Raw genomic sequence first — 23,552 nt, forward strand, 5'->3', positions numbered from 1 at the left:
ATGAAGTTCTGAGAGAAGTGAAAAGTGCTACACTAGTTAATACTACCATAAGCAGGACAATCTTATTCCTCAAATGGAAAAACTTTTAACTTTTCATGGTATAGATTAATGATTAAACTGGTTTGTTCCCTTAAGCCAAGCTATTCAGAAAAATGTTTTTGTTTATGGATATTATTTCTGGGAAAATTCCCATGTTAACATTTTAACAAACTATTATATTCCTCCATGTGTTCAGACGATGACCAAGCATAGTCGAAACGGACTGCACCCCGTCAACCCCCCCCCCCTTCCCCACCTCTAAAAATCAGTTGCTGTTTTCCACCCCTTCACCCTTTCCCACTCTATATAAATATAAAAAAAAAAATGCTCCTCCCATCCCTAATAATATAATATATATATATATATATATTATTCAAAAAACTCAGGTTTTTTCCATTTCTGTTTAATTCTCCCACATTCTACCCCCCACACACACACACATAGTAGTTTGGACATCGCAGAAAGAAGAAAAGCCACAACACCCAGAAAAAGGTATGTGTAAATTTCTCTTCCTTTATGCTACATATATTTATTGGTAAATATACATCTACAACCCTAAGAATCCTTGAATAAAAAAGCCAATGACATTTAAACAGGGGCACTCCTAAACAGAAGCAGGCAAAATAGTCGTAAATATAATAATAAATGTTTTTGTTTGCTAAAATTATATCTAAATTTCTTGTTTGTGTATCTGATATACATAAATGCTTCATTTTTTGTGTCATTTATGCATATAAATGGCTACTCGAATACGTTAAACCATTCCATGCATGATTCACTATACAGTAGAACCACTGTATGGAAATGAATGTTAGGTTTGATGCAGTGGACTGGAACCTAGAATGTAGTATGACTAGGATATGACTATCCCATCCCACTGTAGGGTTACCAATGTAATGCTTGTGACCAGTGTATGTACATATTCCTGAGGGTGACCTTGATATGAAGGTCATAATACCGAATATTATTTTAATCTAATCTAATTAAAGCAATTTCTCTAACATTGTAGTTTGTCTACAGAATTATTCATAATTATTTGCAAACTACTTATTAAATTCTTCTGGAATCATGGACAAATTTCCATATTTCTCAAGAATAAATTTTTCAGTAAGTACAGCAGGAATTAAAGGAAGAGGTGATGTTCTACCAGATTACTTTTAGTTATTTGTAACTGTTCAAATATAACAAACCTGTGTGTGTGAAGCACAATTCAATGTCCCATAACAATTAACCTGGTCTTTTGGAAACTTTTAATAAAAACGAATATGGACAACTAAAGGTGAAATCTTTATTTTGTCCATATTATTCTGTAGTCCAAAGGTGTACTTCGAAATGCATTAGTAAACTCATAATACAACTCATATCAGAATGAAAATGTCAACTGTGGTTCGCTGTTAAAGTATGTGTTCTTCTTTTCAAAAGGAATGAAGATGGTTATCAGTTATTCAAATTATATGCCCAGTAATTGCATTAAAAATGACAAATAATTAATTAGATACATGAAACACTAAAGATAAATAGTTCACTGATTAGTATTAATATTAAGAATTATCTTACCAGAAGAAAATAGTGATCTTCAGGCTCTGCTCGCAAATATTTGAAAATGCATTGTTCCCAAAACCTCTCCATCAAATCCCAGTCTTCTACAATTCCATGACGAATAGGATACTAAAAATACAAACATGTCTACTTATACTTTAGATAAAGCATTTTTATATGATAGTTATACTTTATTATTATAATTTTTCTTAATACACAGATGCCACCACAGAGTCCAAAGACTCACTATTATTTATGCAATGTCCACGATAAAACCTTTTCCAAGTAAAAAATCTACTCCAAAAGTGCCCTTGTCAACCACACTCTTATGTTACTTCCAGAAGTGGGGATTTTTTGTTCTCTCCCCAAATATCATGCACTGACATCATCTACTTATATAAATTTCTAACTTTTCTGCTTCTATCTTCTCCAGTTTAGCATTATTACCAAACAACTGGATATTCACTCCCGAGTTGTTATATAATTCGGTGTTATATAATTATATATATATATATAGTTATATAATTATATTATGTATTTATTTATTATTTATTATTATAATTATATTATGTATGTAATTATATACAGGGTGTTCGGGATAAATTTGACAGTTTCGTAAGGAAAAAGAAAATCTTCTTTGTATCTATTAAATTTAATGAATTGACAAAAAAACATTACAGGCAGAGTTAATTACAATACTATCAACAAGATTTACTCAAAATAACCACCATTAGCATCGATCACAGCTTCAATTCTGCTTCGGAACCTCGAACAAGCTGATGCTACAGTCTCCCTGGGAAGGGCCGCAAAAACTGTTTTAATTTTATCCATTAACTGGGCTTTTGTATTACTGGAAGTGCGATTGGTGTCTTTTTCAACTGCGCCCCATACAAAATAATCCATGGGGTTAAGGTCTGGGGAGTTTGGAGGCCAAACATTTGGACTGGTGAAGTCGTAGAAATTTTCAGACAACCATTTTTGACTTTTCCCAGAGGTGTGGCAAGGGGCCGAATCCTGCTGCCATACATACGGCCTACCATTGGCTACCCTTGTTATCCAGGGCTTGACTACAGTTAGCAACTCCACGAACAAAGCCCGAATTCCAATGCCAGGGTTCTTCAACACCTGTTCCTGCAGATTTGCGAGGAATTCTGCTGTACGAACGCAATCAGATCGTCTGCTAGGGATCTTTCTTCTTGCTACATCCTCGTAGTCACCATTGCAAGTCTCTAGTTCATGCCTGATTGTTTTTACTGTATTCAGGGAGCATTGGGCAGCAGTCGTAATATCCTTATTTTGATGGCGGGCACGAATCATCATGATACAAGTTATTCTCTTCCATGATTCAGGTGGGTTCCAGCTATCCATCCTTTCTGACATCTTGTATATGAATGAAGAAGGGTCCAAACTTTTAAATGAAGAGAAGTGTGTGTTAATACATGTAACTTACGGAAAAATATAATTAATTATAAATATGTCAAATTTATCCCGAACACCCTGTATATATATATATAGTTATATAATTATATAAGTCTGTGTAATTTAGCGCTCGTGTAAAATTGGTGATTTTTGGTGTTTTTTGTGTGTGTTTTTCCTTAGAAAATTGGTTTTATAGTATATTAGAACGATTTTCGTGTTTTTAGAGTATTTTGTGTGTCTTTATCACATATTTTATTGGGGCTGCGCGCTAGAGGGATTCGTAGTGTGTAGTGTTCGTGAAAGCTCCAGATAAGATAAGTATTATTTTCAGTTATCGTTGATAAATTTATTTAATATTGTGTAGTTTTGTTTGCCTTGCGTTTCTTAGTGCATCTTTTGTGTGTTTTTGGTGTGTATAATTTATAATTTGATAAAATACGTTGCAAGTAAGTATGGCTTCAGTATGTAGGAAAATGGCGGCCAGTAATGATGGTTCGCCATCTTTACCAAAGAACGGTAGTATAAAAGAGATGATTCAGTGTACTAGCTGCGAAATGTACGCTTTGTGGAGTGCGGTCGGAGTGTGGTTAGATGATAATAAAGGAGTGAATGTGTGTAGAAAATGTAGGGAGAATGAGAAATTGAAGAGTATTTCGGATCGTGAGTGATATTTTTGTCAAACTTCAGAATGAAGAAAATAGGGATATGACAAGAAACGGCGAGGTTGTACCAGAGAATTGTGAGAGTGTGAATGATAGTATTAATGGTTTTACTGAGAATAAAAAAGATGAGACAGACGCAATGAGTGAGATCGCGTTGTTGAATGGTGCGATACAAAGGGCAAAACAGCAGCTAGAGCGTATGAGCAAAAGTCAACTGAATGAACCAGCCAATAATAAAAAGTATGACAGGAAAAATAGATGTATGAGTGTGAACATGAACAAAATGAAGGATAGAGTGCTATATGGAGACTCGTTAGTACGAGGTGTGATAGTAGAGGATTTGACAAAATCGTACCAACCTGGTGCGACCATAAAGGATGTAACCGAGTCTATTAGAGAGCAAAAGGAAAGGGTGAAAGAAATGATTGTTGTGGCAGGTACGAATGATTTGAAAGGAGACAAAATGGAAATGATAGAAGACCTGAATGAATTGTTTGAGGTAGCAAAAGAAAAGAGTGAGAGAGTTAGAATGATTAGTCTTTTGCCACGGCATGACAGTGAAATGTTTAAAAGGAGGGCCATAATTGCAAACGACTTTATGCGTGGGCTATGTATGACGAGTGGTGTGGAATTTGTGGACATGTGGAGTGAGTTCGATGGGCGAAAGGATCTATATACGATGGATGGCTTGCATTTGAATGGTTACGGTGTAAGAAGACTTGAGAAAGTGTTGCTGAATGTAGTGGATGTGCAAATTCAGGGAAACTAGATTTATTAAGGGGGGGAGAGTAGATATACAGTCCTTAGGGAGGCAGTTGAATGTAAGAATGAATATAATATGCCCGAGCAAATAAGGACAACAAATCAGAGTGGGATAGTTAATATAAGACATCAAGGTAGGGTTGGGGGCTAATGGGGGTCTTAAATTCATGTACACTAATGCTAGGAGTATTAGGAACAAGAAGGAAGAGTTTTTGGCCATGGTTGGCACTTCCAGACCACAGGTTATTGGCATTAGTGAAACATGGCTGACTGTAGATGATATAGCTAGTGGGATTGAATGTGATGGGTATAGTGTGTTCAGGAATGACAGGGAGAATAAAATTGGGGGAGGAGTATTGTTGATGATAGCTGATGAACTGCAGCCAAGGAGAATAGAAGTTGAATTGCAGGATAGAGAAAAGAGCACATTTGAGGCCATTTGGTGTGAGATTGTGGCTAGCAGAACTAAATATACAATTGGGTGCTGCTATAGACCAGGTGATGGAAAAGATGGTGGTGACAGTATGCACGAGCAAATAGAAGAAATGAGTGGAAGGAGAGCGATTATTATGGGAGATTTCAACTATGGTCGTATTGATTGGAGTGAGGAGAGGACACACGGGAGGAAGAAAATGGATTTTAGGCGGTTATTAAGGGATAACTCCGGTCGTAAAACTTCAGTGCCAACTCAAACTATGATTATGAGTCTAAGAGAAAATGATATAAGGGCTAGGGCGTACCCCTTAAGCGATGCGCAGCCACATCGCCCTACAGCTGTGAGAAGTGGACGAGGGCTACCGCATCAAGGGCGGGTGCGGTTAAAGAAGCGAGCCCAGCAGGTGGAGAGGATGTTGCGAGTGGGAACACTGAATGTTGGAAGCATGACTGGAAGGGGAAGAGAGGTGGCAGACATGATGAGGAAGAGGAAGTTGGACATTTTATGTGTGCAGGAGACAAGGTGGAAAGGGGGAAAGGCAAAGGAACTGGGAGATGGTTATAAATTGTTCTACTCTGGAGCGAATAACGAGGGAAGAAATGGTGTAGGAATTGTGGTGTGTGGCAGAATGAAGGGTGAAGTACTGGACGTGGGTAGAAGGAACGACAGGATCATGTGAATGAAATTGGGTCTTGGAGAAGAGCGGGTGGTCGTATTATGTGTATATGCCCCGCAAGTTGGTTGTACAGCAGAGGAAAAAGATGAGTTCTGGAACGTGTTAGATGAAGAAATGAGGGAATTGGAAGAAAATGAGATGGTGATTGTCGGAGGAGACTTGAACGGGCACATAGGAAGACAGAATAGAGACTGTGAAAGGGTGTATGGTGGCCACGGAGTGGGAATGATGAACCAGGAAGGAGAGAGGGTTGTGGACTTTGCAGTAGCGTTTGATCTGGCAATTGTGAACTCGTTTTTCTTCAAGAGGGAAGAACATTTGATAACATTTAGAAGTGGTAACAACAGCTCACAAATTGACTACATTTTGACTAGAAGAAAACATCTTAAGGTTGTGACAAATTGTAAGGTAATTCCAACAGATCAAGTAGCACAACAACACCGACTGCTGTGCGCAGACTTTAAATTAAGATCGAAGATAAGAACTTTTGGTTGCCATGGGATGAAGACAATTAAGTGGTTTCGCTTAAAAGAAGAGAGTGTGAGGAATCGTTTTAGGGAGAGAGTGTTAGAGAGGATTTCGGATGGACTGGAAAGTGTACAAGATTGGTGGAAACATAATTCAAAAGTAATCCTGAGCTGTGCAATCGAGGTGCTTGGTGAGACATCTGGAAAGATTAGAGAGCAGAAGGAGGGTTGGTGGTGGAATAATGATGTACAAGTGGCAGTGACAGCAAAGAGGAAGGCAAAGCAGAAGTGGGATGAGTCAAGAGTGGAAGAGGACAGAGAGGTGTACAAAGAGAGAAAGCAAGAAGCCAAGAGAGTTGTGGCACAGGCAAAGGCCATGGCATATCAAGATCTGTATGATCAATTAGAAACAAAGGAAGGACAGAGAAAAATTTACCAACTAGCAAAATGTAGAAATAAAGCAGCTAAAGACATCTTACATGTGAGGCAGATCAAAGATGCTGAAGGAAGAGTATTATGGAGGGATGTGGACATAAGAAACAGATGGAAAATATACTTTGAGGGACTTCTGAATGAGGAAAATGCAAGGACTCACAGAGGAGATGGGCAGCCTTCTGAGGGGATGGTGCAGAACATCAGTAGAATGGAAGTGACGGAGGCCATGAAGAGGATGAAGAATGGAAAAGCGGTGGGCCCCCGACAGAATTCCAGTGGAGGCATGGAAGCACTGGGGGAAGAGGGAATTGACCTGTTGTGGGACCTGTTCGTGAAAGTTTACCAACAGGAAAATATACCCGAGGAATGGAGGGAGAGTACTCTTGTTCCCATCTACAATGGTAAAGGGGATGCACAAGACTGTAAAAATTACAGAGGAATAAAGTTGATGTCCCACACACTGAAGATCCTAGAAAGGGTTCTTGATGGTAGATTGAGGGAGGAGGTGGAGATTGCAAAGGAACAATTTGGCTTCATGCCTGGTAGATCAACAACAGATGCTATCTTTGGGTTACGACAGATGATGGAAAAATATCGAGAGAAACAAAGGGAGCTACATCTGGTATTTATTGATCTGGAGAAAGCATACGATAGAGTGCCAAGGCAAGAAGTCTGGAGGTGTCTGAGGGAGAAGAAGGTGCCAGAGAAATATGTCAGGTTGGTGCAGGAAATGTACAGAAATGTGAAGACAAGTGTTCGGACCTGTTTGGGACAGACAGAAAGTTTTCAAGTAACAGTTGGCTTGCATCAAGGGTCAGCATTAAGTCCGTTTCTGTTTAATATTGTGATGGAGGTGGTAACAGAGGAGGTGAGAGAAGATGCACCTTGGACAATGTTGTATGCAGATGACATCTTGCTGTGTGTAGATTCAAGAGAAGAAGCGGAAACTAAACTGGAAAGATGGAGAAAAGTACTGGAAGAGAGAGGTATGAGACTGAGCAGAAGTAAGACAGAGTATATGTGTTGCGCAGTGGGCGGTGGCCAGGAGACAGACCTGGAGCTGGAAGGAAATGTCATCAGGAAGGTGAGAGACTTTAGATACTTAGGTTCGACAGTGGAAGAAGATGGAGGAGGTGAGAAGGAAGTGGGATGCAGGATACAAGCAGGTTGGAGGAACTGGAGAGAGATGGCTGGAGTGTTATGTGATAAGAGGGTGCCGATCAATCTGAAAGGCAAAATTTATAGGACAGTAGTGAGGCCAGCTATGACATATGCTATAGAAACTGTGGCCCTGAGTAAAAATAACATTAGCAGGATGGAAGTAGCAGAGATGAGAATGCTTAGGTGGATGTGCGGTGTGACCAGAAAGGATCATCTGAGAAATGACTATGTCAGGGGAACAGTGAAAGTTACGAACTTAGGAGCGAAAATACAGGAGGCAAGGTTGAGATGGTTTGGTCATGTGATGAGGAGGGAGGACGAATATGTGGGAAGAAGGGTCATGCAGATGGATGTGCAAGGAAGGCGGAAGCGTGGGCGGCCAAAGAAGAGATGGAGGGAGCTGGTAGAAGAGGACTTGAAGATGAAGAACTTGGATGTGGTGACAGCCCAAGACAGGAAGGTGTGGAGGAGACTCATAACAAACAGTGACCCCACTTAAGTGGGAGAAGCTGCAGAAGAAGAAGAAGATTAAGGGATAACTATCCGCGACAGCATCTAATGGAAAATACTAGGGGTCAGAGAGTGCCTGACCTAGTAATTACATCTGAGGATTTGGCTGTAACAAATATGACCACATTGCCACCAATCGGTGAGAGTGATCATAGGGTCTTGACTTGGGAGGTGGCTAAAGGTGTAGAATTTTCAATTAAGACAGGGTACATGTGGAATTATCGGGCTGGAAAGTATGACAAGCTTAGGAGTTTGATTGGTTCAGTGCCATGGCATGTACAACTGCAAGGACTAGAAGTCAATAGTGCATGGGAGGTAGTTAAAAAGTGTTTGCATGAAGCAATGGCTGACTGTATACCTAGAGTCCGAATAATAAATCAAGTAGGGGTTAAATGGATGAATAACACCATTAAGCTTGGGCTGCAAAAAAAGAAACAACTATGGAGGGAATTTAAGGAGAAAGGTGACCGGCAGACACACGAACGCTATAAAGCGCAGGCCAGAAGGGTAACAAGTGTGGTAAGAAAAGCAAAAAAGGATTACGAAAGAACATTGGCCATGCAGGCTAAAGAGAATCCTAAACAGTTTTTTAGATATGTAGCAAGTAAAAGGAAAAATGTACATGGCAGAATGATTTTAAAGAATGCCGATGGTAGGGAGGTAACTGAATCAGTTGATATAGTTGAGTTACTGAGTGAGCACTTTGCAAGAATATATCATCCAGGTAGTGACATTGCAGAAACGAATGTACCAGTAGAGCATACGGGAATTGTGGTGAATGAAGTGGAGGTGAGTAGTCTATTGCATAACCTCAATGTCAATACATCTGTGGGATTGGATGGTATACCAGCTCGTGTTGTACGAGAAGCAGCTAAAGAATTGTCAGTACCCTTGACCATTTTGTTTAATTTGAGTCTCGGGTCTGGGTTAGTCCCGAGGAGGTGGAAAGAGGGGAAAATAGTTCCACTGCATAAAGGTGGTTCCAAGACTGCTGTTGCAAATTACCGACCGATTAGCATATCAGGAATCACTGTCAAGGTCTCAGGAATCACTGTCAAGGTCTTAGAGAAATTAGTCAAGAAAAGAATACAGGATTGGATAGATGAAAATGGGATATTGTATGGGGGACAACATGGTTTTGTGAAGGGTAGATCATGCCTCAGTAACTTGCTCACGTTTTATAACACAGTGATGGCTGAACTGGATAGGGGTAATGGGTTTACAGTAATACTACTGGACCTTGCCAAGGCCTTGGACAGGATACCACATGGAACCCTAATCAGTAAACTGGAGCAGATGGGGATAGATATAGGGTTGGTGAGATGGATAGGAGGGTGGTTGAAGGAGAGATACCAGAGAGTGGTTTATTCAGGAGTGCAGTCTAAAAGACGGCTTGTGACTAGTGGAGTGCCGCAGGGCTCTGTTCTTGGACCACTGCTTTTCAATTTGTTCATCAATGATATAGGAAAGGATTTGAGAGGAAGTGTTCACTTGTTTGCTGATGATGCAAAGTTGGGTAGAGCAATTATGAGTGCACAGGATGTCAAAATTTTACAGGATGATTTGGATAGTTTGGAGGACTGGGCTAGGAAAAATGGATGTCAATTTAATGTGCAAAAGTGTAAGGTTATGCACTTTGGGGTGAAAAGAATAGCAGCAGTATATCGCATTGGTGGAACAGTACTCCAGGAGATTGATGAGGCTAGGGATTTGGGAGTGTTGGTGGATAGGGAATTGAAGTTTAGGGAGCACATTGCAAAAGTGACTAAAACAGCTCACCAAATCACTTGGCTTCTGAAAAATACTTTAACATGCAGAGACAAACAAGTTGTTGTTCCTCTGTATCGAGCCTTGATAAGACCCCATCTGGACTACTGTGCCCAGTTATGGGCACCAGGGTTTCTTCGTGATGGGGAGGAAGTGGAGAGAATCCAGAGACGAGTGACCAAGATGATGGCAGGTCTGTGGAATGAACCTTATGAGAATAGGTTGAAGATTTGTGGGTTGCAGAAAAAATTGGTCGATAGGCAAAGGAGAGGTGATATGATTGAGACATTCAAATTACTGAAGGGTTTCTATAAGATTGATCCAGAAGATATTTTTGAAAATATGACTGGTGGTGGGAGGACCAGGGGTCATGAATGGAAGCTGGGCAAGAGCGTTGTTGACAAGTTTGTTAGAGCTAGGTTTTTTACTTGGAGAGTAGTGAATGAGTGGAATAAGCTTCCAGAGTCTGTTGTGGGTGCTACGACCGTGAATGAGTTCAAGGCAAGGTATGATAGATACGGTGTGAATGTCGAATAGTCGTTCTTGACATGATGTTAGGGCCTCCCTCGATGAGTCTGTCGACTCCTTGGAGTTGCCCGGAACAACAATAATAATAATAATTAATGTACAAATTAAACAGCAGTAACCCAACTATAGAGCCAGAGCCCTGTTAATTATAGCCAGAACAGTATTGATTATGCTTTTTTTCTTGATTCGATTCATTCAAATACTATTCTGATGTCTATCCATCAGCTGCCATCTCTCCTTGTCATTAGCTTTGCGTTTTTAAACTATAAAACCGCAGTACACTATTAAGTTTGCAATGAAGTGTTTAAAGATATTTTTCAAGTATATTTGTATGGTTTTAATTATCTTTTCTCCCCCCCCCCCCCATGATAACTCACAAAATACCTACTACATCCAATTTGCTATATTATCCACTCATTTAACAGATGTGCATAATTTCATGGCTGGTCGCTAAAGGTTCAATGAGCAATACTGTTTTGTACATCATTCATGTAGCTTTTTAAGAAAGTTACACTATACTTGCATCTATTCACATTTCAACCATATCTTCTTAACTTTAAGTTCATTTCGACTTATTTACTATAATGGAAGATTGCTCACCATTTAATAGCAAAGTGAGCAGACTTCAGGTTTTAACACTGCTTTCTTTGAGATGGGGTTCCCTTCGCCAACATCATTAAGCTTATGGGGTGCAAGGGGATGCTTGAAGCCAATCAGACTGCCCTCGTGCTTTTGATGTATATTGGGCAACTGGTGACTCCGATAATCTGAGGGATGCACCTCGACAGGAGTGTTGAAACATATTTAAGTTCAATGGCTTATCATGACCAAGTACTAACTTGCCTTTAGTTAAACTTAATTAACATTATGAGAAGAGGCTAATCTTATCTAAAGAGTCCACATATCTGTCAACTATATGCAACTGTGTGTTCTCTGGCCAGTCTGAATGTTCTGCAAGATGAAAACCACTGCCACCACATGAGACTTACTAACTTCAATTGAAACACCCTCAATTAAGGCTCTTTGCATCCAAGATGCAAAGAAAGATATGGATATGAACTTGAGTCTTCTTAACCAAAGCATCTTATGGCTACTGTAGCTTCACATTTTAGTATAATTTTATTTTTTCCTGTTAAAGAAAAATCATCTTTGTTAAAAGTCCATAAAATAGAGTAAATCTCAGATTATCCAGACAACAGTCATGCAAACTCTGGCTCAAAAGACAACATGTGGCTCATCATCAGTGTGATGAATTACAAACTACAGGTACACCACTGATTTTCCAGCAATGGATGGTCTGCCCTTCCTTTAGTCTGGACAAAATTACAAGAGTGCAAATTATTGATAGCTGAAATTTGCAATACCACTGGGCTAGTTCGCTCGATCACCAGATATGTGGCACACACTCAATCATTTACATCACCTGGTGGCGATTTCTTAATTCTAAGTATTTAGCTTATTTTGTTACCTTTAACCATGTCATAGCTTCTAAGCAAGGTCATTTCACGATGGAGGTAGTAATATGTAATGATGGTAAGTTAGTTATTTACTCAGGTGGTGACTCAAAACATCATGGGGTAACTGTGATACTGAAGACAGCTCAGGCAAGAAGCCTTCTTGGTTATAATCCCATTAATGATAGGATACTCTCCATTAGACTTAAGGCTCAGCCTACCAATGTATCAATTGTGGTAGTTTATGCACCCCATACGGATAGGCCTGAAGAAGAGAGTGAAGAATTCTATGAAAACTTACAAACTGTTTTGGACTGCCTATCAAGGAGAGACATACTATACATCTTAGGAGACTTAAATGCAAAAGTGGGAAAGACTATGAGTCAGGCCGGAGTGTGGCATGTTTAGTCTGGGTGAACGTAACACCCATGGTGAAAGACTGTTGGAATTTGCCCGTGCTAACAGATTAGTTATTACCAATACCTGCTTCCAGAAACATCCACGACGGACCTATACTTGGACATCTAACATTGATAGGTCAAGGCACCAGATCGATTACATCCTGGCTCTCCAGCGGTGGAAGATAAGCATCTCTGATGTGCATACTTGTCCTGGAGCAGATTGTGGTACAGACCATCAGCTGGTAAGAGCCAAAGTAAGACTAAGACTCCGAAAACTTTCAGGTCAGGCACATTCCACTAGATTGGATGTTAGAGTAATTCCTAGTGGATTCACAGAAGAAACATCAACTCGTCTGGATGATTTTTTGGAGACCAATGAGGAAATCTCACCAGAAATGCTTTGGGAAGGAGTCAAGATGATAATACAGGATACAGTGAAGACGTATCTCGGCCCAATAAGAAAACCAAGAGACCCATGGATATCAGATTCAACATAGGAACTAATCAAAAGAAGGCGGTTGGAGAAACAAAGAGACACAGGGACCAAAGAATACAAGAGATCACATAGAGAAATCAGAAGAGCCATCAAGCAGGACAAGGAAAAGTTCTATACTAATAAATGTGAAGAAATAGAGTTCCAGATGAGAAGGCATAATTATAAAAGGATGTTTTATTTAGTTCGTGACTTAAAGCACAAGTTTAAGCCTAAATTGAATGTCATCAAAGACAGGAATGGATCATTACTAACAGAAGAGTTGGAAATCAAAAACAGATGGAAAGAATACTGTGAGGAATGAACTGTACAGCAGATTGGATAAAGAAAATGTAGAGTCCTCCAACCAAGAAAATTTTGATTTGGAACCTCCTCCACTTAGGCATGAAGTTGAAAGAGCAGTTAAGCAGCTCAACAGCAATAAGGCCCCAGGTGCAGATGAAATTCCAGCAGAGTTAATTAAGGCCACAGGGGATGGAGGGATAAGAGTGTTTCATAGCTTGATTACAAGGATATGGGAGACAGGATCATGGCCTAGAGACTGGAAGAAGTCAGTTTTCGTACCACTACACAAGAAAGGTGATAAGAAGGCATGCAAGAATTATAGAACTATTAGTTTGATATCTCATGCAAGCAAAATTTTATTAAAGATCATGCTAAATAGGATTGAGGCAGAGATGCCCGAGGAACAAGCAGGTTTTAGGAAAGGTAGGGGCACCAGAGATCAGATCCTTTGCCTTAGACAGATCATAGAAAAATATAAAGAATTCAGACTCCCTCTGATAATGTGTTTCTTAGACTACTCTAAAGCTTTTGACTGTGTTGAGCATGTGAAACTGTGGGAAGTAATGAAAAGAATGGGTTTTCCTCAACACACTATCAGGTTGATAGCCAACTTGTATAAGGAGCAAGAAGCCACAGTAAGAACAGGTGTTGGATTGACTGACTGGTTTCAAGTTGGAAAAGGAGTTAGACAAGGATGTTTACTTTCTCCTCACCTGTTTAGTATATATATGCAGAGGACATCATGTGTGAAGCATTGGATGAGCTCAGGACAGGAATTACGATAGGAGATTGATTGATCAATAATCTGAGGTACGCTGATGATACAGTACTCCTTTGTAATGACATAGAAGAACTAGGACTAATTCTTGATAAAGTTAACAAGATTGGTAATAACAGAGGACTTCAACTCAATTCTAGCAAGACAAAGATCATGGTTCTCAAAGGAAAAACAAACAGAGAAGCTCTTGAGAAACAAGTGTATCTTAATGGAGAAAGAATTGAGGAAGTCAGCAAGTTTGAGTACCTGGGATCCATTATTAATGTGAAGAATTGCTGTTCAGAAGATGTCAGAAAAAGGTTAGGAATGGCTAAAACAACAGCCAGAGACCTGTCTAAAATCTGGAAGGATGGATCTATCTCCATGGGAACAAAGTATTGAGGATTTTAGATGCAGTTGTTTTTCCAACAGCGACTTATGGATGTGAGACTTGGAACCTAAAGAAGTCAGATAAGAAACGGATATCTGCTTTTGAGATGTGGTGTTACAGAAGGCTGTTGAGGATATCATATACTGAAAGGCGTACAAATGAATGGGTGTTAGAAAAGATTAGTAGAACTTTAAGGCTCCTTAAGGATATTGACAGAAGAAAGTTAAAATATTTTGGACACATAGAAAGAATGGAAGGAGAACTTCTAAGAACAGTAATAGAAGGTAAAGTTCCTGGAAAAAGAGGCAGGGGTAGACCATCAATGAGATGGATGGATGGCGTGTGTGGAGTGACTGATCTTCAGAGAGTTGAGGCTGCCAGAAAAGCAAACAACAGGACTACATGGCGAGGCCTGGTGTGGAACATCATCGAGCATCGGAGTGACCACACGGCATCTGTAGATGCCCAGTGAACATAGTGAGTGAGTGGTAGTAATATCAAGCATAAGTGCAAGTCCACATCCACTTGTACTTATCACTTCTACTAATGTATTTCACTGAATCACTTAATTCACACTTTATTTACATTTAATATTTAGTTTCTAGCAGTCCATATGCTTTAGAGACAAGATATGGAAGAGGTATAATTAAGTGGGAAAGAGGAGTACTAATGAATTATTATTATGTGATCACTGTTTGTCTGGCAAAATGGCTAAATCAGCACTGTTCTGGAAACAAAGGTACCAGAAAATTGGTGGCATAACCTGTAGTTTGCCATTTACAGTGGCATTCCACCGTGTTATTAAACTTAAGATTAAAATGTTCTCAAATGACATGCCGAAGTGTAAACCAGACTTTTTTTTAATTTTTTTAAATAGAATAATTCTAATCAGAATAAAGGCATACCCAGTGAATGTTACACTCATTCAGGTATATGCACCCAGTAAAGATTCAAGTAAAGATGAAGTAGAAAAATTTTACAGCAGCTACAGTATTGATAAAACAGATTTTCTTTTAAGATTAGGTGACTGAAATATAAAAGTGGGTGAAAAAGGAGAACAAGGCATCACTGAGGAATGAAGCAGGAGAAAGGATGTTAGAGTTTTGTGTTTAGAACAGTTGCTTTATTGCAAATACTTGCTGCCAACAACATAAAATTATGTTGGAGGTTTAATGGATTTTTTTTTACAACACTCAAAGAATTAAAATAGAATTTAATACTTCCTATATTTCGTCCTAGTCACTAGGACATCTACGGGGATTACAAAGACAATTAATGTAACATGCACACAAAAACTTACAATACTAAGCCCAACCATGTGGGTGACAATAAAGTCCTATCTAGGTGGAGCGCCCTCTAAGGGCAGTTGTAGGTGTCCTGGAATGTAAGGTGGGACCTCTGGTGATGACTGTTTCCCAAATCTTCGGAAGCTTAATGCAACCGTATTTGTTAAGATTTGGTTGGTTTTTGAGAACTGTTGCTGCTTCTAAGAAAAGTCTCTCTTTCTTGAATTTGCTGTGGTGGAGCATGGTGGTTTTCTTCCATGATAATCTGTGGGTAGTGTCCAAAACATGGTCAGCCAAGCCTGAATGGCCATAGTTGTGTTTAACGATGTACGACTTGTGTTCCTCTAGGTGGATGGATGCTGATCTGCCTGTCTGTCCAAAGTACGCAAGCTTACAGGAACAGGATACTTTGTAAACTCCAGGCAGAGAGAGAGGAGGGAGCTGATCTTTCGTAGAACGGATAAGGGTAGCCAGTTTGCGGTAGGGCTTATATGCTGTGTGTAGGTTATACTTTTTTAGTATCTTGGCTATTTTTTCCGAAGTGCCACGGATGTAGGGTATGGTGATGGCATTTTTAAATTCTTATTGATGAGAGGGACGGGGAATGGGGGAGGAATTGATTATTTTTTTGATGCTGTGTTCGCTGTAGCCATTGGAGAGGAAAGTTCTGTTTCAATGGCTACAGCGAACACTACAGGAAAGTTCCAATGGTTACAGCGAACACAGCATCAAAAAAATAATCAATTCCTCCCCCATTCCTCTCATCAACAAGAATTTAAAAATGCCATCACCATACCCTACATCCGTGGCACTTCGGAAAAAATAGCCAAGATACTAAAAAAGTATAACCTACACACAGCATATAAGCCCTACCGCAAACTGGCTACCCTTATCCATTCTACGAAAGATCAGCTCCCTCCTCTCTCTCTGCCTGGAGTTTACAAAGTACCCTGTTCCTGTAAGCTTGCGTACTTTGGACAGACAGGCAGATCATCATCCATCCGCCTAGAGGAACACAAGTCGTACATCGTTAAACACAACTATGGCCATTCAGGCTTGGCTGACCATGTTTTGGACACTACCCACAGAGTATCATGGAAGAAAACCACCATGCTCCACCACAGCAAATTCAAGAAAGAGAGACTTTTCTTAGAAGCAGCAGCAGCTCTCAAAAACCAACCAAATCTTAACAAATACAGTTGCATTAAGCTTCCGAAGATTTGGGAAACAGTCATCACCAGAGGTCCCACCTTACATTCCAGGACACCTACAACTGCCCTTAGAGGGCGCTCCACCTAGATAGGACTTTATTGTCACCCACGTGGTTGGGCTTAGTATTGTAAGTTTTTGTGTGCATGTTACATTAATTGTCTTTGTAATCCCCGTAGATGTCCTAGTGACTAGGACGAAATATAGGAAGTATTAAATTCTATTTTAATTCTTTGAGTGTTGTAAAAAAATCCATTAAACCTCCAACATAATGCCCTCACAGCACTTAAGCCTCTACACAAGGAAACAACAACATAAAAGATTATACACATGGACTTCACCTAATGGGGAACACAGAAATCAGATAGTTTATATTATTGCCAGCAGAAGGTGGAGGAGTGCTATCCAAACAGAAAAAACACTACCTGGAGCAGACTGTGGGACAGATCATGAATTATTGATAGCCGAAGTTAAATTGAAATTAAGTGCTAAGAAGAAGAAACAAAAGGACAGTACCCGATTTGATATAGATCCTATAAATGAAGCGTTTAAAGTAAAAGAAAGTCGGAAAGAAATTAAAATCTTTGGAGAACACAGAAAGGAGAATTAGAACTGTGGAAAGAAACAAAATATACAGTAATAGAAGCAGCAAAGAAGACTCTTAATTATGCAACAAGAAAGCAAGATTGTAAATGGTAGTCAGAAGAAGCTAGTCCAATAGCAGAGGAAAGAAGAAAAGTGAAAATTCAAAGACAGGTTGGAAAGATAAAGAAAAAACACCTAAACAAAAGGTGCAAGGAAATTGAAGAAAACAATATTATGGGGAAAACAAATCTGAAAACACACCCCAACTCAACATCACCAGAGTTAAAGATCGGTACTATCAACATAAGAAGCCTGATTGGCAAATAAATGGAGCTAGCTGAGGAATTATAAAAGTACCAGATCGACATAATAGGGATGACTGAAACAAAAAAGACAAAAACTGGTGAGATCTTTCTGAGCAATAAATACAAAATGTTATATTCAGGCAATGACAATGAAGCAAAAGAAGGAGTAGCCATAGTATTCAACACAAAATACAAGGCTCATCTTCTTGAATGGCAGGCAGTGTCAAGTAGAGTGATTTGGGCAAATATCAGAATGGGGAACTGGACAAAGAGACTTATTTGTGCCTATGGTCCCACAGAAGGTTCTACTAAGGTAGAAGTGGAAAAATTTTTTGAGGCTCTAGAGAAAGCTACTGACACAATGAAAAAGGAAAAGTCGGTCCTTGTTGGGGATCTGAATAGCAGAGTAGGAAATGATTGTCAGACATACAAAAATATTTTGGAAAAATTTGCAGAAAAGAGCAAAGCTAATAATAATGGCAAATACTTGTTGGATTTCTGCTCAGGGCATGGACTAGTTATTACTAACACCATGTTCCAACATAAAAATGTGCACAAATTCACATGGAGAGAGGAGGCAAGGAAAAAGAAAAGTCTCATTGACTATGTTATTGTTGATAGTCAGGTTTTCTCCCTGGTGCAGGACACCAGAGTGTACAGAGGATTTGAAATTGGAAGTGATCACTATTTAGTCTTGAGCAGGATAAAATTGAATTTCATATTGAAAAGAATGACATGTAAGAAAGTTTTAAAAGCAAAAAAAAGGTGAGCAGCTATCAGATGAACTGTAGACTAAAATACACAAAGATTATTGAAGGAAAAATGAAAGATTTTCAGAACAAGAACCAAACCTTGGAGATTCAGTGGCAAGCATTAAAGAAAACCCTGATTGATTCAGCTAGAGAGGCATGTGGTGAAGTTATCTGCAAGGATAGAAAAATTAGAACTCCATGGTGGACACAGGAAGTTAAAGAGGCAGTGAAAGAAAAGAAGAAAGCATATCAAAAGTTCCTGGCAAATAAGTCAGCTTGTGCTCTTAGAGAATACAGAGACCAATGTAAGAAAGCTGAACAGTGTGTAAAACTAGCTAAACAAAAGTCATGGGAGGACTTTTGCAAGAACATAGAAAATAAATATCAAGAAGGTGGTAAAATATTCTGGAGGTCGTTGAAGAAGCTTAGGAATGGAGGAAAGAGTGCTGTAAAAGGAGTTAGAGATGATAAAGGTGAAATGAAAACGGGAGAAAAAGATATCCTTGAAGTATGGAATAATTACTTTGAAAATTTGCTAAATGAAACAAGCAGTGATGACAGCACAGTGATAAAAAACACTAACCAGGCATGCAGTCAGGAATACATATCCATACTTGAAGTAGAAAAGGCCATCAAAGGCTTGAAATGTGGAAAGGCAGCAGGAGTAGATGATATTCGACCAGAAATGCTGAAGTATAGTGGTATAAAAGTCTTACAGTGGCTGCACTGCATAGTTCAGAAAGCCAAGACAGAGGGACGAATTCCCGATGATTGGAGTAGAGCTCTCATAGTACCTATATATAAAAAAGGAAATAAAACTGAATTTTTATTTTATTTCCTTTTGCACAGAGGCATATGCAAGTATACTTGAGAAACGGTCGAGAAGAATTGTGGAAGAAAAGCTAGGTGAAAAACAAGCAGGATTCAGGTCAAATAGAGGCTGTCAGGATCAGATCTTCACTTTATGACAAATAGTGGAGAAATCATGTGTATATAACAAAGATCTGTATTTAAGTTTTGTCGATTTGGAAAAGGCATATGACAAGGTGCCAAGAGAGAAGCTATTCAATACGCTACAGTTATATGGTGTATTGTTACACCATATATAGTTCGCCACCATTTCTAGATCCCTTCTTGGCTTGGTGCCAAGAATATTCGATTCATGCTGAAGGGGAGAAAAAAATGAAGGATGTACGAATTGGTCGCCAACATGCAAAATCACATGCTTTCTTGACTGTCGCTGTACTAGTACTAGCTTGATTTTTGTTGTTCTCTTTTTGCATTATTTTTTTATTATTAATTTGCATGATGGATCCAGTACAGTCAACAAGTTCTACTGTTACACGTTTCAGTAGCTCTTGCAAAAGAATATTGAATAATGTGCTGACATTCTCCGAAAAAGAATAGTCAGAAGGCCATCTTCTTGTTCCCCTTTCTCAAGTCATAAAACGTGCAAGTCCAATTGCAGGCGTATCGGAGTCGACTGTTAAAAGAATTCGTAGGGAATCAAAAGGTGAAGGTAAGCCAAAATTTAAATCTCCTAAAAAAAAAAAGTGCCAGAGAAAGAAAACCATCGAAATCGTAGCTTTGAATGATTTTGATGTAGACGTTATAAGAAGAGCGATTCACGAATTTTACGTGGTCGAGAAAAGAGTGCCAACTGTTCCGAAATTTATTCTTGTGCTTAAAGAAAAAATTAATTTTCCTTAGAAAAGAGAAACTTTAAGGAAAATACTTCATGAAATCGCATTTTGTTTTAAAAAGTCCCAGAATAAAAGGAAACTTATCATGGAGCGAAGTGACATTGTTTTATGTGGAACTCAGTATTTGCACGTATTAACACTCTACGTACATTTTTCCAACTGTTATACAAGTAAAATAGTTACACTTTAAAAACAGCAATGTTCGTAAAAGTAAAGCTAAATTTTCCGACCTGTAATAATAAACAAACTCAGTTTGTTTATTATTACATCCTAGAAGACAGAGTGATTACCCTATTATCGGAATGGATTCTCCTTTTTCTGACATGCGCAGAAGTGTCGAGGGACCTCAAATCGGTGGGCGAACTATAACTGTACATATAACTACAGTTATATCATCATCAAATTCCTGCCATGTACCCTCAAGGGGTGTACAGGATATGACAGTACTACATGAAAAAAATTACATCACTATTAATTACCTATCTACAATTTTCCTCCAAATCAGTCTGTTACTTGTCAACACTCCAACATTATCAGATCTTATATTTCTATCGTCTAAAGCACTTTGTACCTTATCAATCCACATATATCTTGGTCTTCCTATGGGTCGTTTTGCTGATAACCTGGCAGAGAACACTTGTTTTGCTAATCTTTCTTCCCCCATTCTGTTTAAGTGACCATACCACCTGAGATTAGCTCTGCTAACGCATTCAGAATGCTGACAATGTCAAGTTCTTTCCTAATATCCTCATTTTTAATATGATATTGTCATTGATGCCATCTGTTCACGCCTCTAATCTTTCTCAGGACTCTCATATCTGCGGTCTCTAGTCTTTGGTCAAGTGTTTTACTTCTGACCCAGCTCTCAGATCCATAAGTTAAAACTGGTTTGAACACTGTCTTGTATACAGCTAATTTAGTGTTCCGACTAATTTCTTTCTTATTCCATATGAATTTATTCAATTGACTTCCCACCATACCAGCTTTGCTGATTCTGTTGTCTATTTCTATATTTAATTTACCATCTTCAGTAAAAATCGTGCCTAAGTAACTGAAATGTTTTACTTGTTCCACAGGTTCTCCATTCACAACACAGTTGACATTTTCAATGATTCTGCCTATTTTCATTGTCTTTGTCTTTTTATTGCTGACCTTCATAGCATATCTATTACAACAGCTATTCAATTTAGTCAGAGAATCTTGCAGACTTGTAGCGGATTTATTTAGAAGTATAACATCATCCGCATAAAGCAAAGAGCTGACATTAACATCTCCAATTTTGATATCATGTTTAATACCACTTTCCTTCATAATGTGATCCATATAGATAATGAATAACAGAGGGGATAATGTACATCCTTGTCTCACACCAGATTTAACATTAAACCATCTTCCTGTACTTCCTTCAATTCTAACTGCTGACTTAGAACTCAAATAAAGACTAAGCAGATCGACAAAACTTAAATACAGATCTTCCCATGCTTTCTCGACTATTTGTCGTAAAGTGAAGATCTGATCCTGACAGCCTCTATTTGGCCTGAATCCAGCTTGTTCTTCACCAAGCTTTTCTTCCACAATTCTTCTCAATAGTTTCTCAAGTATACTTGCATAGATCTTGCAGGAACACTCAGTAGAGAAATACCTCTGTAATTCTCACATGCAGTTTTATTTCCCTTTTTATACATGGGTACTATTAGAGCTCTACTCCAATCATCGGGAATTCGTCCCTCTGTCCAGGCTTTCTGAACTATGCAGTGCAGCCACTGTAAGACTCTTATACCACCATACTTCAGCATTTCTGGTCGAATATCATCTACTCCTGCTGCCTTTCCACATTTCAAGCCTTTGATGGCTTTTTCTACTTCTAGTATGGATATGTATTCCTGACTGCATGCCTGGTCAGTGTTTTTTACCACTGTGTTGTCATCACTGCTTGTTTCATTTAGCAGTTTTTCAAAGTAATTACTCCATACTTCAAGGATATCTTTTTCTCCCATTTTCATGTCACCTTTATCATCTCTAATTCCTTTTATAGCACTCTTTCCTCCATTCTTAAGCTTCTTCAACAACCTCCAGAATATTTTGCCACCTTCTTGATATTTATTTTCTATATTCTTGCCAAAGTCCTCCCATGACTTTTGTTTAGCTAGTTTTACACAGTGTTTAGCATTCTTGCATTTGTCTCTATATTCTCTAAGAGCACAAGCTGACTTATTTGACAGGAACTTTTGATATGCTTTCTTCTTTTCCTTCACTGCCTCTTTAACTTCCTGTTATTATTATATATATATATTAATATAATATATTAATATATATTATTAATTTATTAATAATATATCAATAAATTAATATATTATTAATATATTAATAATATATATTAATATATTATTAATAATGGCTAATAAAGTTTGCCATTATTATTAGCTTTGCTCTTTTCTCCAATTCCTAGCCTCTTCTCTCCAATTCACATGGAGAGAAGAGGCTAGGAATAAGAAAAGTCTCATTGACTATGTTATTGTTGATAGTGATGTTTTCTCCGTGGTGCAGGACACCAGAGTGTACGGTTCACATCTGAGAGCTGCTCAACTTTTATTCGCTTTAAAACTTTCTTACATGTTATTCTTTTCAATATGAAATTCAATTTTATCCTGCTCAAGACTAAATAGTGATCACTTCCAATTTCAAATCCTCTGTACACTCTCGTGTCCTGCACCAGGGAGAAAACATCACTATCAACAATAACATAGTCAATGAGACTTTTCTTATTCCTAGCCTCTTCTCTCCATGTGAATTTGTGCACATTTTTATGTTGGAACATGGTGTTAGTAATAACCAGTCCATGTCCTGAGCAGAAATCCAACAGATATTTGCCATTATTATTAGCTTTGCTCTTTTCTCCAAATTTTACAAAAATATTTTTGTATGTCTCACAATCATTTCCTACTCTGCTATTTAGATCCCCAACAAGGACCAACTTTTCCTTTTTCATTGTGTCAGTTGCTTTTTCTAAAGCCTCAAAAAATTCCTCCACTTCTACCTTACTAGAACCTTCTGTGGGACCATTGGCACAAATAAGTCTCATTGTCCAGTTCCCCATTCTCATATTTGCCCACATTACTCTACTTGAGACTGACTGCCATTCAAGAAGATTAGCCTCGTATTTTGTGTTGAATACTATGGCTACTCCTTCTTTTCCTTGATTGTCATTGCCTGAATATAACATTTTGTATTTATTGCTTAGAAAGATCTCACCAGTTTTGGTCTTTTTTGTTTCAATCACCCCTATTATGTCGATCTGGTACTTATCTAATTCCTCAGCTAGCTCAATTTCTTTGCCATTCAGGCTTCTTACGTTGATAGTACTGATCTTTAACTCTGGTGATGTTGAGTTGGGGTTTATTTTCAAATTTGTTCCAGTAGCTGACTTTTCGCTGTTAGCCCTGGTTCTCTGGCGAAAACAACGGGGACCTTGTTTAACCGGACGACGCCCCAGCCGGCATGAAATTTTGTCATGTTGTACCATCATTCTA

At 38.7% G+C, this 23,552-nt stretch overlaps 1 protein-coding gene across 1 annotated transcript in view; it reads right to left on the bottom strand.

Annotated features, from left to right (window-relative positions):
* The window catches only part of Arp3 (Actin-related protein 3), a 204,791-nt gene that overhangs the window by 121,993 nt on the left and 59,246 nt on the right, over nt 1–23,552 (bottom strand). Inside the window, exon 4 of the mRNA XM_090408792.1 lies at nt 1,597–1,707. Coding sequence (XP_090264918.1) covers nt 1,597–1,707 — 111 coding nt within the window. The remainder of the gene's footprint in view (nt 1–1,596; nt 1,708–23,552) is intronic.

The sequence above is a fragment of the Typopeltis vanoorti genome, chromosome 2 (genome assembly GCF_054136105.1).
Source record: "Typopeltis vanoorti isolate ZY-2024b chromosome 2, IOZ_Tvanoo_1.0, whole genome shotgun sequence".
In the NCBI taxonomy this organism is placed as follows: domain Eukaryota; kingdom Metazoa; phylum Arthropoda; class Arachnida; order Uropygi; family Thelyphonidae; genus Typopeltis; species Typopeltis vanoorti.